Source organism: Carya illinoinensis, chromosome 5 (genome assembly GCF_018687715.1).
Source record: "Carya illinoinensis cultivar Pawnee chromosome 5, C.illinoinensisPawnee_v1, whole genome shotgun sequence".
Taxonomy (NCBI): Eukaryota; Viridiplantae; Streptophyta; class Magnoliopsida; order Fagales; family Juglandaceae; genus Carya; species Carya illinoinensis.
The window spans coordinates 30,608,688-30,624,973 of NC_056756.1; the positions used below are offsets into that span (position 1 = coordinate 30,608,688).

At 36.8% G+C, this 16,286-nt stretch overlaps 1 protein-coding gene across 3 annotated transcripts; it reads left to right on the top strand.

The window, feature by feature from the left end:
* The first annotated feature begins 3,840 nt into the window (after nucleotides 1-3,840).
* LOC122311796 (protein HHL1, chloroplastic) lies at nucleotides 3,841-7,201 on the top strand. 3 transcript variants are annotated; one of them, XM_043126471.1, is made up of 6 exons: nucleotides 3,844-4,224; nucleotides 4,889-5,026; nucleotides 5,397-5,483; nucleotides 5,586-5,633; nucleotides 6,642-6,784; nucleotides 6,934-7,201. In XM_043126471.1, the coding sequence occupies exons 1-6, from the start codon at nucleotides 3,955-3,957 to the stop codon at nucleotides 6,944-6,946; spliced, it is 699 nt and encodes a 232-aa protein (XP_042982405.1). In that variant the 5' UTR covers nucleotides 3,844-3,954; the 3' UTR covers nucleotides 6,947-7,201. The 3 variants fall into 3 exon arrangements, with proteins under 3 accessions (XP_042982407.1, XP_042982406.1, XP_042982405.1); XM_043126473.1 differs by lacking the exon at nucleotides 6,934-7,201 and having other exon boundaries at nucleotides 3,841-4,224; nucleotides 6,590-6,675; XM_043126472.1 differs by lacking the exon at nucleotides 6,934-7,201 and having other exon boundaries at nucleotides 3,842-4,224; nucleotides 6,642-6,788.
* Nucleotides 7,202-16,286: the final 9,085 nt, after the last annotated feature.

Genomic DNA, 16,286 nt, shown 5'->3' on the forward strand with positions numbered 1-16,286 from the left:
CTCCATTATTGACAACGTTTGTGGTCACTTGCATGGGCATCCCCTTCCAAATTTATATTATTAAACCTGAGATCCTTGCATAACTCCAATGTATACCACAGAGCCAAACATTCAGCCAAATCAGGTTAAGTGACATAAGGCTTCTTATCACATGCAACAGCCATTACTTCTCCCCTTTTGTTTTAAATTATAATACCTACCCCCATCATCTTGTTCTATTTATTGAGAGTGGCATCCCAGTTTGCCTTGATATAAAGTTGATCTGGTTTCTTCCACTTCTGGGTTATTACTCTGTCATCGTATTCCACTATAGATGCATCCCCTCCTACTGATTCAGTGGCCACTACTTACATCTATGCTTTTTGAAATTCTTTAAGACCTTTTGCTGACAAAATTACTTTGCAAGGACTTTGAAAACTCTCATCAAAGATAAACACATTTCTTCTTAGCCAAACCTTCCTTATCGTAACAATTGTTATCTCCAAATCTTCTTCCCTTAGCTTCTCCATCATTTTCTCCAACAAGTTGAGGAAATTGTATTCTGTGCTTACCCACTTCTATAAGCGCTTTAATGACTCTGCCCCGTAAATCCCTTGTCGATACACAACCCTAGTTGTATCACCCGTTATTTATATAGTTCGTATTAGAATTCTAGGGTTTGACCCGTTTAATTGAACAGATCGTATTCGAGTTGAGTCATATAGTCTAATACTTATGACTTGATGTAACTCAAATACGATTCATGAACATGAATTGCCACCCTTCTAAGAATACAAACAATAGTATCGAGAGTGCTCTAATTTGGGAATTCCACCATGCACGTGAGACCTTGGGCTAGCTGGCAAACTTTTCAAATTCTAAACTTTAAACAAAATAACATAAGAGAAAAAGATGAAATTAATAAATAATTGATATAGACTTGCAATAGGACTTTTATTTGAAAAAAAAGATGAAATTACTGTAACTCATATTTGGAATGAAAAGGGATTGACTAATTCAATGTGGGCCAAATTTTGATAAAATGAGTTAAATTTGAAGATGAAAAGTAATTTAAAAGAAACCATTGTGGATGCTCTAATGAGTTCTTATATAGCCTTGCCTATATAAACGCTATTATATGCAATTTTCTTTTGGAATGCACATTGTTTTCACTATTTCTGAACATAATTGAGAGAGAAAACCTTAAAGTGAGATTGAGGGCTTCTTTTTCCCTAATCAAATTGGCATTAAAAATAAAAAGGAATATATAACAAGAGAGGGTGGATGACCCCTAAAAGGCCCCATTACAAAAAATGGAGTGCATACAATTAGAACAATTAAAAATAAACGGGCAATGGGTGCAATGAATTGGACTCAGACCCATGGCCAAGGCGGCAATCTCTAAAGCGATGATTTTGTAATACAACCGGTGAATTCGTCCAATGCAATTGTGATATGTAAAAATAAATAAAATAAAATTCTAAAAGAGCTTTGCTACATCTCATCATTCTCGCACACCATGCATCACACTCATTTTTATTTTTTATTTTTTTTATTTTACTCTTTCTAAACTAATTGGCTTCTTCTATTCATCAACCATACATCATATATTCGGTAAGAGAGAAAATAAAATAAAAAATTATGTGTGGTGTGTGGTGTGAAGATAATAAGTAAAGTTTTTCATATCGAAAATGAAAAACCTCAAAACTACAAACGTCTCCCTGAAGGTACTTGATCCTAGCAACAATTAGAAAATACGCACTGACATAAGTGAAGTAAGATGACACAGATCTACAAGCTGCACAGGAGTCATCTTCATGGAATGGCAACTTAATTAAAGATGCAAAAGAATTGATGCAAAGGTTTTCAAAGGTCAAAATTCAACATGTACCTCGAGATGAAATGGGATGACTCATAGATTAGCTACGTATGCTTGGAATCATGTAGTATACATTCAAATTTAGTGGGATTATGTACCTGTTTGTGCTGATCAAGTTCAGTGGTTTGATCAAGCTGCTTTGTAATGTTTATCTTTCATGAAAGTTTGGTTAAAAAAGATAATAATAAAAGATAAAATTAAAAAGAGAGAGAGAGAGAAAAAAAAAAAAAAAGATGAAGAAGAAGAAGAAGAAGAAGACGAGAGAATAGGATTACATCCGTGCGACCCATGTGTTGGCTAGCTACCCAGATGCATCGGCGGATGGAGAAAGAGCACAACCTCATACAAGATTGGGATTTCATCAACAAAAGTGTCATGTGCCTTATTTTTATTGCATTTAGCATTGTAATTTTAATTTTAAATACCAAAATTTTTTATTTGTTGCATGTTTAGGGCGTAGCTAGTTTGAATGTTGAAATGATATTGACTCAACTCATCTCATCTCATTTCAACATCCAAATATCAATCAAGTAAAAACACTTTTCAATTTTAAAGTTTTAACTTTTCAATTTTTTCATCTAATTATTATTTAATTATTACAAATTTTCTAAACTTATAAATAAAATGCAAGAAACAATTTAACTTTTTCAAATCATAAAAAAAAAAAAATATTATAAAATTCTAGTTTAACAATATTTTAATTTTGTAATTTTTTTATTCAACTTTTTCTCTCCTTTACCAAAACCCCATAAAATATTTTAACTTAAATAATTTAACTACTATTCACATACTATTTTATTATTATTTATTTATTTTTTAATCTCATCTTAACTTTCAAACGCGACTTACATTGATTATATATATATATATATATATAGTCATCCTTTCGCTAGGTGTATTTTTAATTTTATCATCTTTTCATTCTATAGGAGGGCCAAGTTCAATTAGTTGGGTTAAAATAGCAAAATCTTACATCTAAGGAAAAACTTGATTAAAATAGAAAATTTTTCGCAATTAATTGTAAAGACGAGTACAATTCATAAAAGTAAAATTATAAATTAACATGACTTTATGAGATACATCTAATTTACATTAGAATAAAAATAATTTTATAATTTTATATTAACCTACATCACTTTATGAGTTTATATTTATTAAATTTTTTTGTGAACAAAGCATTTATTAATTTTAAATTTTACTTAAAAGTTATTTAGATATCGGCAATGTTACATACAGTTGTGGAATTGCAAACGCCGCGCAATCCCTTTGAAAAAGAGTGGAGTCCACGATTAAAAAGTTAGTTTTTTTTAATGTGGGTCCCATATTAATTCATTTTTTTCAAAGCGACTGCACGCCGCTTGCACAACCACGACTGTAAATATCATTTCTCTTTAGATATTGAGATGAAATGAGATAGTTTTATATAAAAGTTAAAAATTAAATAAAATATTATTATTATTTTAAATTTTAAAAAATTAAATTATTTATTATATTTTATGTCAAAATTTTTGAGATGAAATAAAATAAATTTAGAGTAAATCTTGGGCCAATTTGATTTCTTAACCTATCTCAATTCCTTTTAACTCATTTTATCTAATTAATATAATTTTCTTAAATTTCAATATAAAATATAATAAATAATTTAATTTTTTAAAATTTTAAAATAATAATAATTTTAAAAAATAATATTTTATTTAATTTTTATTTTAATTCAATTCAAACTCAACAATCTGAAGACAGCTCAATCCAAACGGCTTAACTCTATATAAAATAAGGAAAAAAAAAATTTTTGTCAGACGTGTAACTCGACTGGCTCTAATTATTCTGCCCGCGTGGACTTGCATCCGTTAAAATGGGCTCCGTGAGGCATTGGTCGAACTCCTTGTCGTGCAACAATTTTTTGGCCCTACCATCTGCCACGTGTATGACTGCTAAATCTCCGTGTGTCCCACTCCATTCCCTGTGACTCTGAGAACTCGGGGCCAGAGTGGATAAGATCCCCTCGGACATTCATTGAACACGACGATTTGCGCCCCCAATTCACCTCGCAATACAAGGAAAACACTTATCGAAGATTGAGTTACAGAAAGTGAGAAATGGAGGTGGGTATGTCTCTGAACACGCTGATTCGGCTTCCCTTATCGAGTTCAAGGACAGTTGAAGATGGTTTAGTGAAGCATTCACTCAGTTCTTCTAGGAGAACGACCCAGCAGCCTCAACAGAGGCAGAAGCAAATGTTGGTGGTTCAAGCGAAGGGAAGGAAAGGAATGCAAGCTCGTCAGTTTCAGAGGCAGCCGCCTCCTTCCTTGCCCAAAATAGAAGACGACGGCAACCCCAGATTTGTCATCTTCATTCGTATAGCTAATGTGTGTTTTCTTTGTCATTCCCTTTATCTTAATCACTCTTTCTTTTAATCTCTTTTTGGATGCTGAGAATACTACGGAAAATAGAGAGTTCTGTTTTGGGAAGCCAATGGACAATTTTTTTTTTTCTTTTTTTTTGCCCTTTTTCTATAACTTCCCAACTAATATGCTCAAGTGAGCGGAAGTTATTCTTTACATTTTGAACCCCTTTCCAGGGTGTTAATTTGCTGAAGCTGGCAGCTAGAATTGATTTCTTGAAAGTAATTGATTGGTTTTAACTCACTTTGATCTTATTCTCTGTGATGGCGTGTGTGATTATGAACTAAGAAATTGGCTGTTATTGTTGCAAGGAGTCTCCTTTATTATATGTTTGTGTGTCCACAAATAATCTTGTTATTTACTTTATCTTATAATAAATGCTCTACCATAATGCTAAATGTTCCATTACAGCATGTAATCAAGTTTGATGTGTTTGTGGGGTTTCGTGGTTTGGTTGTTTTTAAAATCTGCCCGTCAGAGGTAGCCGGCAATCGAATCTGGGCCATTGGTTTGTTACCATTGACATTTTGGTTCTTGGATTTTCATGTCTCTTTGATAAAAAAAATCAGAAATCGAATGATATTTCATATTAAATGAGCATATCTTGAAGTTCTGGCAATTTGTACAGGTTTATCTTTGGTATCCGCTTAGCCTAATTACAGGTGGCACCACTGCCAAAATCATGGTTGCAGCCAAGGATAACTTTCTGGGGAAATACATATACAAAGATACACTTGCTAGAAATCTCGCGGCAGTTATCTACCGTGTAAGTTCAGTCTTCACTGAGATTTTTTTGGCTTTTTTGGTTTTTGGGGGATGCTGCTTTGCTCTTGTATCGTATGTCTCAAGTGCCACACTCTGCAGTCATGTATCAACAAAGGAGCAGTGCACACCAATGTTACATATCTTGCTTTGCTACACAGCTTGTGTGTTTGGAACTATATGATGCTTTGTTGGGAACTTTCCTAACACTGCTGCCAAGAATGACTAATAAAAATTCTGTCTTCAGCTAACCAAATGTGAAGTTTAGATTGCGTATCTCATACTGATATGATGGCCAAACAATATCATGAATACATGCCATATTTTCTTTAACTTTTCAAACCCTACTGACAGCTCGTGTGTAATTGCAATAGGATGAGAAGGCGATACAAAAGACGGCATTTAAGCAGTATCGTGTATTGCGTACAGCTACTGACTTCAGATATGGTTACAAAATAGTGGTAATGGGTTTATAACCTCTACTTTATGATGAAAGATCCCTATGATATATGAGAACAAATTTGTCATCCTTCTTTTAAGTTGTAGGAGTACTGAATCTGCAGGAAAATGGCAATGTGAGATCTGCCCTTTCTACCACAGATGTTATTGAGGTGAGGATTGGTATTTTACTTTTCCATGTCATGTTGTCGTTAGATAACTTGATGTTAGAATTTAGAGTATCAGATACTTGTATTGGCAAACAGCCTAACATTTAAGATTACGGGGTCCATAATACTGCTCCCTGTAATTGCTCTGAAAAATGCATGCAGAATGTAATGTTGAAAGCCATAAATGACTTGAATGTGCCTCCATAATATCAATTAGTTTTAGGTAGATTGACAACTCACCATCTGACAAGTGGTATCATAGCCACGGATCCTAAGTTCGATTTGGGGGAGCGTTATCATGAAAGGGATGATTGTTGGGGTCAACAATACTGCTTCCTATGACCACTCTAAATACTGGCCTCCAGGTGCATTATCGAATATCATAAAAGACTTGGTGTATTTCATATAACACCTATTAAATTTAGGCGGATTGGAAGCAATGTTTTGAATACCGTACCGGATGGCGTACCGGTCAAGGCACTGGAACGAAATATTTCGGTACCGGTACCGTTTCGGGATAGTCGATATATAAATAAATTATATATATAAATATATATATAAATTATATTTCAAAATAATAATTTATATATGAATAAATTATACATGAATACATATGTATATATAAATTATAAATAGTCTAATATGAATTGGGGTAAAAAAATAAGATTATAACTTAAAAAAATGAAAAAAAAAAAAAAAAAAAAGAAAAAACATGAAGGCCGAAATACCGGCCGTACCGGCCGGTATTTCAGCCAATACGAAACAGGTACCTTACCTGTACCGGCCTGGTGACGGGTACGGAATGTACCGGCCGTACCGGCCGGTACAGTACGGTACCAAAAACTATGATTGGAAGCTCACTGTCTGAAAGAGATTGTGAACTACCTTGAGTCTAGTTATAATCTGAATACACTTATGGTCTTTTAGGTCATGTGCTATATGTTCTTTATTCATCTCAGGACAGAATATGAAGGATTTAAGTATCTTTATGCTTCTGAATCTAATATTCAGCTGCCAACGCAAGATGAGCTCAAGACAGTTCTTGATAAAGTGAAAGACTTCTTCGGGGATGCAAAAGAATCTTTTGGGAAGCTGACAGCTCTGAATTCTAGCACAACAGATGAGTTAGAGGAAAAGCCTAAAGAGAAGGCGAAGTGAGTTTAATTGATGGCTAAACATATGTTTGCTCTCCATCTCTAGTCTGCTAATTGATATGCTGACTCAGCTGCTAATGCTTTTTTTAATTGTCTTTTTAGATATCGACTCTTTTTAACGATTACAATGACTGTAATTTCGTTTCCAGGGTTAAAGGCTGAAGAAGGAGAAGAAACCATTTGTATTGCATGTCACTGTGGTCACGGGTTGTGCAAGAGCCACAATCCTTCAGTGTACGGTGAGCTCGAAGGTCGAAAAGCTAAAGTACGGTTGTTTATTTAGATGCTTATATCTAAACTTTTTGTTCTTTGATAGTTCTGTTTAAATGCAAAATTTAGCATGTTTTAAGGCATATACATGAGATGTCGCACCATCTTTTCTACTGAATGGGGTTTAGTTAAATCGCCTTTTTAGCAGCTTGGTGAGAAATGAGAATACTGTTTTGCATTTGTATATATTGTTAGGGAGACATACATTTAGGGCATGTTTGGACACTATAAGAATTCTCGTTATTCTCAAAACTTTCTAAATATGTTGGGTGATTCTATTGACGGCACGATGGTAACTTAAATATTAATAAGGGAAAAATGAACTAAAAACATTCATATAAAAATTGACTTCAAAACATTAACCAACTCAAATTGTTCTTTCATAAAAACTTCAAATAAGATCCTAATTATTCCATAAACGATACTTATTTAATCGCTCTGGTTCTAACCCTCCCTTTTTGGCATGGTTCTATTTAACATCTGTAAAATTTTATTTTACAGGTGGAATGTAAGTTTATGAATCGGTAAGTAGGATTGATTAAGCTAGGTGTAATATATGAGTCTCATTTAATAAATAAAGAATGAACTAAAAATGTAAACAATAAATAAAACCACAGCATTGAGCGTAAATTTAAAATCTTATACCATGTAAAAGATGCTCTTCCAAAAATTCCTTCACATAGGGAACTACCCCTTCAAGGGTAGCTATAAACTCCTCTTCATTGGGATCTACACCTTCTCAATGTACTTTGGTGTAGTTATCATTCCCCTTTACTTTTACAGTTGACCTTCTCATTGTCTTTTAGTATAGTTATCCACTCCACACATTTTTCATTAAGTAGATGTACGACTTTTTAAAGTCATCGGTGTAGTTATCCTCCCAAACATAATTTAGAGACACTACCGTACTATTATAAAATCTATATATCATTTCACTTTACTATAATTCACATGAAGTTTCTATAAATATGCCATGACTACTTACATAAAAGCTTAGGCTCAAGTCACACATTTCATATAATAATTTACTTTGAGATGTTCTAACATTTTTATGCAATTGAAAATAATTTTCTGAACAGTACATGCTTAATAAAAATAAAGAGCTCAAAAACTTCTAATAAAAATACCAGATTAATTCAGCATACTTATTTATCACTTGATAACGATGGAAGTATAATCAGAACCTAAATGATGATGCAAACCATTTTATAAAATTTCTAAACATCATCAACTAAAAGTTCTACTATTCATATATATATATATACATATATTCCAGAAATCTACTAAAAATCCACGTAAAATATCACAGCCACAAGTAAATTAGACATTTTCTCCAACTCCATTGTAACCAAGAAATATTACATGTTCATGTTTAGGAAACTAATATGGTAACATTAATCTCGACTAACATTAAAGCAAACTCCCTGATATTATTCGTCTAATAACTGGTGGTGGTTTTAGGACTATGATTTGCGGGAGATGTTGGAACTGATTTTCCAACAGGTGGGTGAGTTGCAACCCATTATCGAGAAACCAAAATGAAGAAGATGGAAGCTGTAAAAATCTACAAGACATTAATGCTATCTATGAACTAGTCACTGTTCGCTACCTACGGTAGATATTCCTCGCACGTTTATAGCTTACACTAACCATTATTAGAACACTAACTGGAAACTAACGACTCCGTCTACCAATCAAAAATCACAGGTCAAATCGCAAAACCTTCAGCCCTCATACGCATGCCGAGAAGTTGTCAAAAAAGAATCTGCAACTTTGCATTAACACCCAGCAGATATACTTAAACTAAAATGCACTATACGTAAACCTCAATCTTCAATGTATAAATATTTTTATAACCATGTATATATCACCAAAATTTTTTCTAAAACAGTGTACAAAAATACAGTGATCTTAACATACAGAGTCATCACACAACTGAGAAATTAAAACAAGAGAAACTAAAGAAAAGAGGTTTACTGGAATCGTGAGAAACGAGAGATAGAGAGTTCCAAACCAAGAACTTGAAACAAGAATAGAGAATTTTGTGTGTGTGAGTGGTGAGCTTCAACTCGGGCCTATTTATAGAAGAAAAATCACGTCATGTCCCTCGAAGATTCAGCATCCCCGGAGGAATTTCAGACGTTATGGTCGGCGATATTAACACGTAGTGATGAAGTCGGTGCCGAAAAGAAACGCTTGCAGCAGTTATGAGGGAGATGATGAAAAAGAGACGTTGAAGAAACAAGGTGTCAACGCTTGAAGAAATAAATTACAGATGGAGAAGAATGGGTCAAGAAAGGAGACGTGGGAGTAAGGGTTTAGTAAAACGCACCATTTCACTCCTTTAACATGGGCTGGATTTAAGGGCTAGGCTTGACAAAAAGGGGCTGGTATCACACCAAGTATCCAAACAATTAAGGAATTCATATAAAGATTCCTCGACTATATAACCTAAAAACTTTTGTTTCCTTTGAAGTTTGACTCGTTTACTTTAATGATTTATGTTTAGATTAACTATATAATCAAATGTCTATGGCTTGACATGATATTGACCCACAAACACTTCCTAATTCCCTATTGTACCCATGTGTGTGATTAAATGAATAAATGAAAGTATAATGATGAAGACTCCTAAGGCTGTGTTTGGTAATTAAAGTAGTCTCATTACTATTTACTACTTTTAAACTATTATTCACTATTTTTTTTATTACTATACACTACTTTTTCACTATTATTTACCATTTTTCACTACTTTTTCACTATTATTTAATATTTTTTCACTATTTTTTACTAATTTTTCACAACTACTCACTACTTTTTCATTACTATTTATTAATCATCTAAAATCATCTCAACATACAAACATAACCTTAGTAGACTTTTTAAATGTCAGGAGGAAACAATGACTACTTCAAACTCTTGGCCACATGTACCGGCTTCCAAGTAGAACTTGTCCTCAAGGTTTAGTAAAGGGTTGGAAGCTTGTCCGGTATTTAGTAACTTTATAATCGTTGTATGTGGAGCTTGCAAAGTCTAAGATCGTTGTATTGCGACTTGTTGTATGTGTTCCAGCATGAACAGCTAGTCACAGTTTGAAATATTATAATATACTTGATCTTTTCCACCCTACTTTGTATCTTTGTAGAAGTGATGCATCAATCTATAATCAATATGGGTGTGCATCCGGACCGGATTTTTATTTCGGTCATTTTCAAAATGTAACATCCCGTACCTGAATGGGTCAAAGAATTACTACCTATCATCTATAATCATGTCTTTCAATACAAATATAATCTCCAAAGGTTCCAAAACAAAACATAAATTCATCTTTTTCAACTTAATATAAAAATTTCTTCCACAAGGTCATCAATGCAATAAATCAAATACCATAAATTAACATTTCCACAATCTCCCAATAACCTCAACATAATAAACTGATAATTCTATAAGTCTCACTAAGCCAAATAACATAATGAAATTCAAATAATCAATAGAAACCCTTATATTAGCAATGGTACTTGTTAACATCGTGTTTCGTATGCCCTTAGGTTAGGTTCTAGGGACTCGGGTCTTCAATAATGGGTGCCTGATAGTGATCCGGTGCGGCCGTACAGTGTCGGCACATACATTCATGGTGATAAACAGTATTTAAATGCAAATAAAATAATAGAAACGACATAAAGATTTTACATGATTTGGCACTAAATCTACGTCTAGGGGGTTTAGGGAGGGGAGTTCCACTATAATGAGCTCTTTTACAGTCTCTTGTAACCTCTCGTCCTCCATGTACAATGGACTACTTTCCTATGGTTTTTCTCTTGACGCTGGAGCTTTTCTCTCATTAGGTTGAAGAAGATGAAGATTGCCCCTCTCAAATGTAGCCTAAAATCCCAACTGTCCCAAGATCCTCCAATCCGTAGGTCTCCCTCCTTTTTATCTCTTCTCTCCCCTTACTTTAAGTCACGTCTCTCATTTTTCTCTCCTGACACCCTATATCAAATCGCCCATTTTGCCTCTCCCACTCTCTTGACACCGCCACCCACTAGTCCCTTCTTGTCCCCTCTCCTTATTTTTCATTTCTTGTTTTCTAGTGATATCCCATCTCTCCTATTACTCCTTCTCCTAGTGAGTCCCCCCCCCCCCCCCCCCCCAAGGGGCTGGGCCTAGGAAATTCCATGGGCCAGAGAAAAATTCTCACATAGCTACCCTGTCAATTCCTATTAGACCCGTTCAATGGGAATTTTACCAGCCTATCTATCATTTCTCTTCATCTCATTCTACCAGGCTGTCAACCTTTCCTCTTGTCGATCTTTAGGTGGGATTCTACCCCACCGAGCCTTCCTTTTGTCACTTTGTTCTCTCAACTTCCTTTAACATTCCTCTCTATTTCCTTGGCTCTGTTCCCTCTACTTCTGTTTCCTTGGTTGACTCTCTTTCCGCTCCTACAGCTTTACCCCGCCAGGCCTTTATCATCCCTTTTGCTTTCCTCTCTATTTGTCTCTTCCTATCCTTTCCTTTTGCTTTGTCCTACTGCTTTTCCTAAATTGTCAAAGCGTTAGTTTTTGTTGGTAAAGATTCCCTTGGTGAAGATTCTGTTGATGGTGAATTCATTGATAAAGATTATGTCAACATAGATTTTGTTGATGCTGACTTTGTTGTTGAAGATTCCGCCAATGGAAATTTTGCGGGTGGAGCTTCTGCTAATTGAGATTTCGCTAATAAAGATGCCACTGATGGAGATTTTGTTGATGGAGACCTCGCTGATGAAGATTCCATTGATGGAGATCCTACTGATGCAGATGTCGTTGATGAAGATCCCTTTCATGAAGATTTTCACTGGTGAAGATCCCGTTGATGAAGATTTCCACTTATGAAAATTTTGCTGATGAAGATTCTGTCTTCGGGTGGCTGAGGGCAGACCCACACTCCTCCGCAAGGGGCATAAGGCAACCTTTCAGGCCTACCTTTCCCTTTGGCTCACGGGGAGCTAAGTTGTTGCAGGGATCAATCACGTTAATGTAAATAATCATCAAAGTTTGCAAACCTGAGCTGCCTGGCTGTGGTGCAGTGAAGATGCTTGTCTGTATAAGCTGTCTGGCTGGTGTGCTATCTGTCGTAGGAGATGTCATCCCCTGAGCAGCTTCGAACAGGTGAGGCTCGCTCGCTCTCCCTCCTTCGGGGAGGGGTCGGAGTGCCTTAAGCCAAACCACCCATTTTGTCCTTCTAGAAGGTAATTCGAATGGTGTTGCGACTGACCCGCACCTTCTCTGCGATAGGGACAGGGTAATGTTCGAGCAACCTAAGGCTTGGACTAGCTTTCCCCTGTGGAGAAGGTCAAGATAGCCTAGAGCTAATCCTACCTGTTGACCAACACATGGAAGTAATCTATCCAAACAGTTTGTAACTGTACCCGCTCCCGCATGTTGACATCACAGGGAAGAGTAAGTGAAGGTCAGGCTAGTGCTGCACCCACTCTTTGTCTAGCGGAGGCCTGGGTAGGTATTCGGGTGGCCAGGTGATCCTGCTCTTCCTCATGGGGGAGGTAGGTTATTCGGGCAGTCTGTAACTGGACCTACTCCCGCCAATTGACACTTATGAGGAAGGTAAATCTCTTGCTTCAAATGGCTGAGGACGGCTAGCACTCCATCTAGGAGGGGTCGGAGTGCCTCAATCCAAACCTCCCCTTTTATCCTACTAGGAGGTAATTCGAATGGTGCTACAACCGATCTGCTCCTTTGCCACTATGAGGACAAGGTAATGTTCAAGCAACCTCAAGACTAGACTCGCTCTCCCCCTAGGGGATGTCTCCCCAAGGCTAATCCCGCTTATTGACCTACACGTGGAGGAGTCTATTCGAGCAGTTTGTGTCTATACCAGCTCTCGCTCGTTGACATCATAGGGAAGGGTAAGTGAGGGTTAGGCTGGCTTTGAACCCACTCTTTGTTGTGGTGGAGGTCGGGGTAGGTATTTGGGCTGCCCAGGGGTTGGTCCCACTCTCCCTTGTGGGAGAGGTAGGTATTCAAGCAATCTATAACTAGACCCACTCCCGCATGTTGACACTCGTGAGAAAGGTAAATCTCCTACTTTGAACAGCTAAAGACTGCTCACACTCCATCGGGGAGGGGTTGGACCACTTCAAGCCAAAATGCCCTTTTTATCCTACTAGGAGGAAATTCTAATGTTGTTGCAACCAATCCGCTCCTTTGCCACGACAGGGACGGGATAATGTTTAAGTAGCCTCAGGCCTGGACTCGTTCTCCCCCGTGGGGGAGGTTGGGATAGCTCAAGGCTAATCCCGCATGTTGACCCACATGTGGAGATAGTTTATTTGGATAGTTTGTGATTGTACCAACTCTCGCCCCTTGATGACTCAAGGAAGGGTAAGTGAGAGCCAGGCTGGTGCTAAACCCACTATTCCTTGCGGCGGAGGTTGGGGTAGGTATTTTGGCCACCTAGGGCCTGGTCTCGCTCTTCCCCATAGGGCAGGTAGGTATTTAGGCAGTCTGTAACAGGACCCAATCCCACCTGTTGATGCTTGCAAGGAAGGTACCTTGGTGGAGATTCCATTGTTGGAGTCTAAGCAAGGTTGTACAATTGGTGCCTGTGCCACAAGAAGCAATTATGTTAGTAAAAAAAAAAAAAAAATTCCCACAAGTTTTGGCGCCATGACTGATCTTCGCTCGTTGTTTGCCCACTACTTTATCAAAATCGCTCGCCATTGTCATTCATTCTCTTCCTTTTTTATTTTCTCTGTTCTGTTCTTTTTTTTTTTAAGGTGCCTTCTTCTCTGTCACAATAGTATGGTGACTGGTGTCTAGTGTCGGTTGTCCAATTGCACTCAAATGAGGTGGCGACTGTCCAAGGGTGTGCAGGTGACATGCAAAGTGACTGGGGTGCGTACTGGTGGTAGCCGAGCAAGTGAGGCCAGTAAAGCGCACATGGCCAGCACGTTGCATGTGCCATGCTACATGCCTTCAAGGTGGCCCATTGCGGTGGAGACGAAATGGTGGGGTGCAATTTCGCGCCCTAAGCACGTAGACCAGTGCTGCTATTCGCTGGAGAAGATGCCATTGTTTGTTGTGTATATGGCCGAGGAGAGGTCACGTAACCTTACCAGTCTTTGCATGGAGGGCATGCAGTGATCACGTGAACCCAGGCTGTAGTGTAAGGCCGAGGGCAAGGAGGGACCATCAAGGAGTTAAGGGCTAACAAGTCCATGCTAGTAAAGGGGCTAGCCGATGAGCTTGGGCCGTGGAGAAACTATCCATGGAGCTTGGGCCATAGAGGCATGCCGCTAAGTGGCCGTCTGTGGAGAGGAGGTCGTGGAGTCATACTACTAAATATGGCCGATAAGTGGTGGACCGAGGGAGACCTCGGCATGGTGCAAGGTCGTGGAGAGGCTACCGCAATGGGTGGCCATGTACATGTGGCCACGACTCAACCAAAAGAGGCCCCTACTGGTTTAGAGTTGATGAGGGTGCAAAAATGCACTCTAAATACCGTATTATTGGATTAAAATGTTAAAATGTGAATAGAAATAATAGGAATTAATATGTATTCTTGAATTGAGTTTATCTTTATGTTGAGATACTCCTAAATAGTTTTTTATATTTAATTTCAGAGTTTATAAAAGAGCAAGTCAAAACCTAATCAAATTCAAAGGAGGGGCTTCATGGGGTTTGAGAGTAATTTGGATTAAGAAAAAAAAAGAAAAAAAATCACAAAAGGAAACCACAAAAATTCTAAATTCGAAATTTGATAGGAGATAATTTGAACATATTTTAGTATTTTAATAGTAACTTTTTACTCATATATCAAATTGATACAATTCTTGATGCATTAGAAATCTACTTAAAGTGTTATAAATTTGTCTCTAATAAGCATTTCCAAATTTGAACTTCTGAAGCACATACGTGACTGCCAAGATGAGTTTTAAAATTTAGGCGATTTTTTTATGCGAAAATTATAAAGACATTAGGGTTTCTTTCCTACCTTATATAAGCATATCATTAGCATGAAATAGAGAGGATGGGAGGCACAAGAGGTAGATTTGAGAAGATGAGAAAATCAATTTCCTGGCCGCCGTTTGCTGTACTTTTCTCTCAAGATTTTTGCTGTCCATTATATTTATGGGTAACTAAATTCTCAAGTAGGGTTAGGGATGAACTTGCACATTAAATGGTATTTCTAATTTATTTTTAATTTATGTATTGAATTTTCAATTACTAAAACTCTTTTATTTTATTATTTTTAATTCATTGTTGATGTTTTCGTCCCCGAATAATTATAGAATTTATTCCGTTTATGGATTCAGTCATACTTTTTCTATTGAATGGATTGGTTCTTTGATTATGTATGGATTAATTATTTATCAATATTAATTTAGTTTTTTGCTGCAATATCGCTCATTAAGTATATTGTCGTCGTTGAATTTTTTCTCAATAGGGATAGTAATTTACGAATTTAAAAAGTGGTGAATGATTTTTCGAAAGGATTACATTTAATTTTATTTTGGTTTATAAATTTATACCTTCCAATTGGAAATTTCGGGAATTGAGTTTCTAATTGAGTTATCCAATGAATTAAAAATAATTAAAACACCGGATTTGTGCAAGGGATTCCCGACGCTCTACTATTTTTCAAATTTGAGTATTTCTTCCGTTAATCACTTTACTTCACTTTAATTTATATTTCAAATTAATCTTTATTCTCTATTAATCATTCAATATTTTTTTTAGTTTTTTTGTTCCTTCTGCTATTCTTTTAATTTGTCTCCTTGTGGAATCGACACCTCAAAGTTATGCTACAACTACCACGTTATTCTTTGGGCGTAATCAAAAGCCATCGCAGATTACCCTGGCACTGACATAAGATGTCGGTGGGATCGGCATTGACAGCCAGCAGGAGCAGGGTTGGCTCATAGTGGTCTACCATGCGCTCGTTGCAAATCCAAGCTATGCTGAGGTGAGAAACCTCTAACTATCGTGGGCCCACTGCAGCAACCACAGGTAGTCCCAACATGGACAGACAATGCCGACAAGCCAAGTGGTGGTCGTCGGCGTCTTCACCTTCATTTTCTACAGTGCGACACTTATTTTTTATAAAAATAAAAGTGAGGTTTGAGAACACTTATATGGGTGAGTTTCATCTGCTCCTTCGGGGATAATCTTGTGCGCTAAAAGTCATCTTCTGGTGTGGCTGTACAACATTGGCACGTACATTCATGATGATA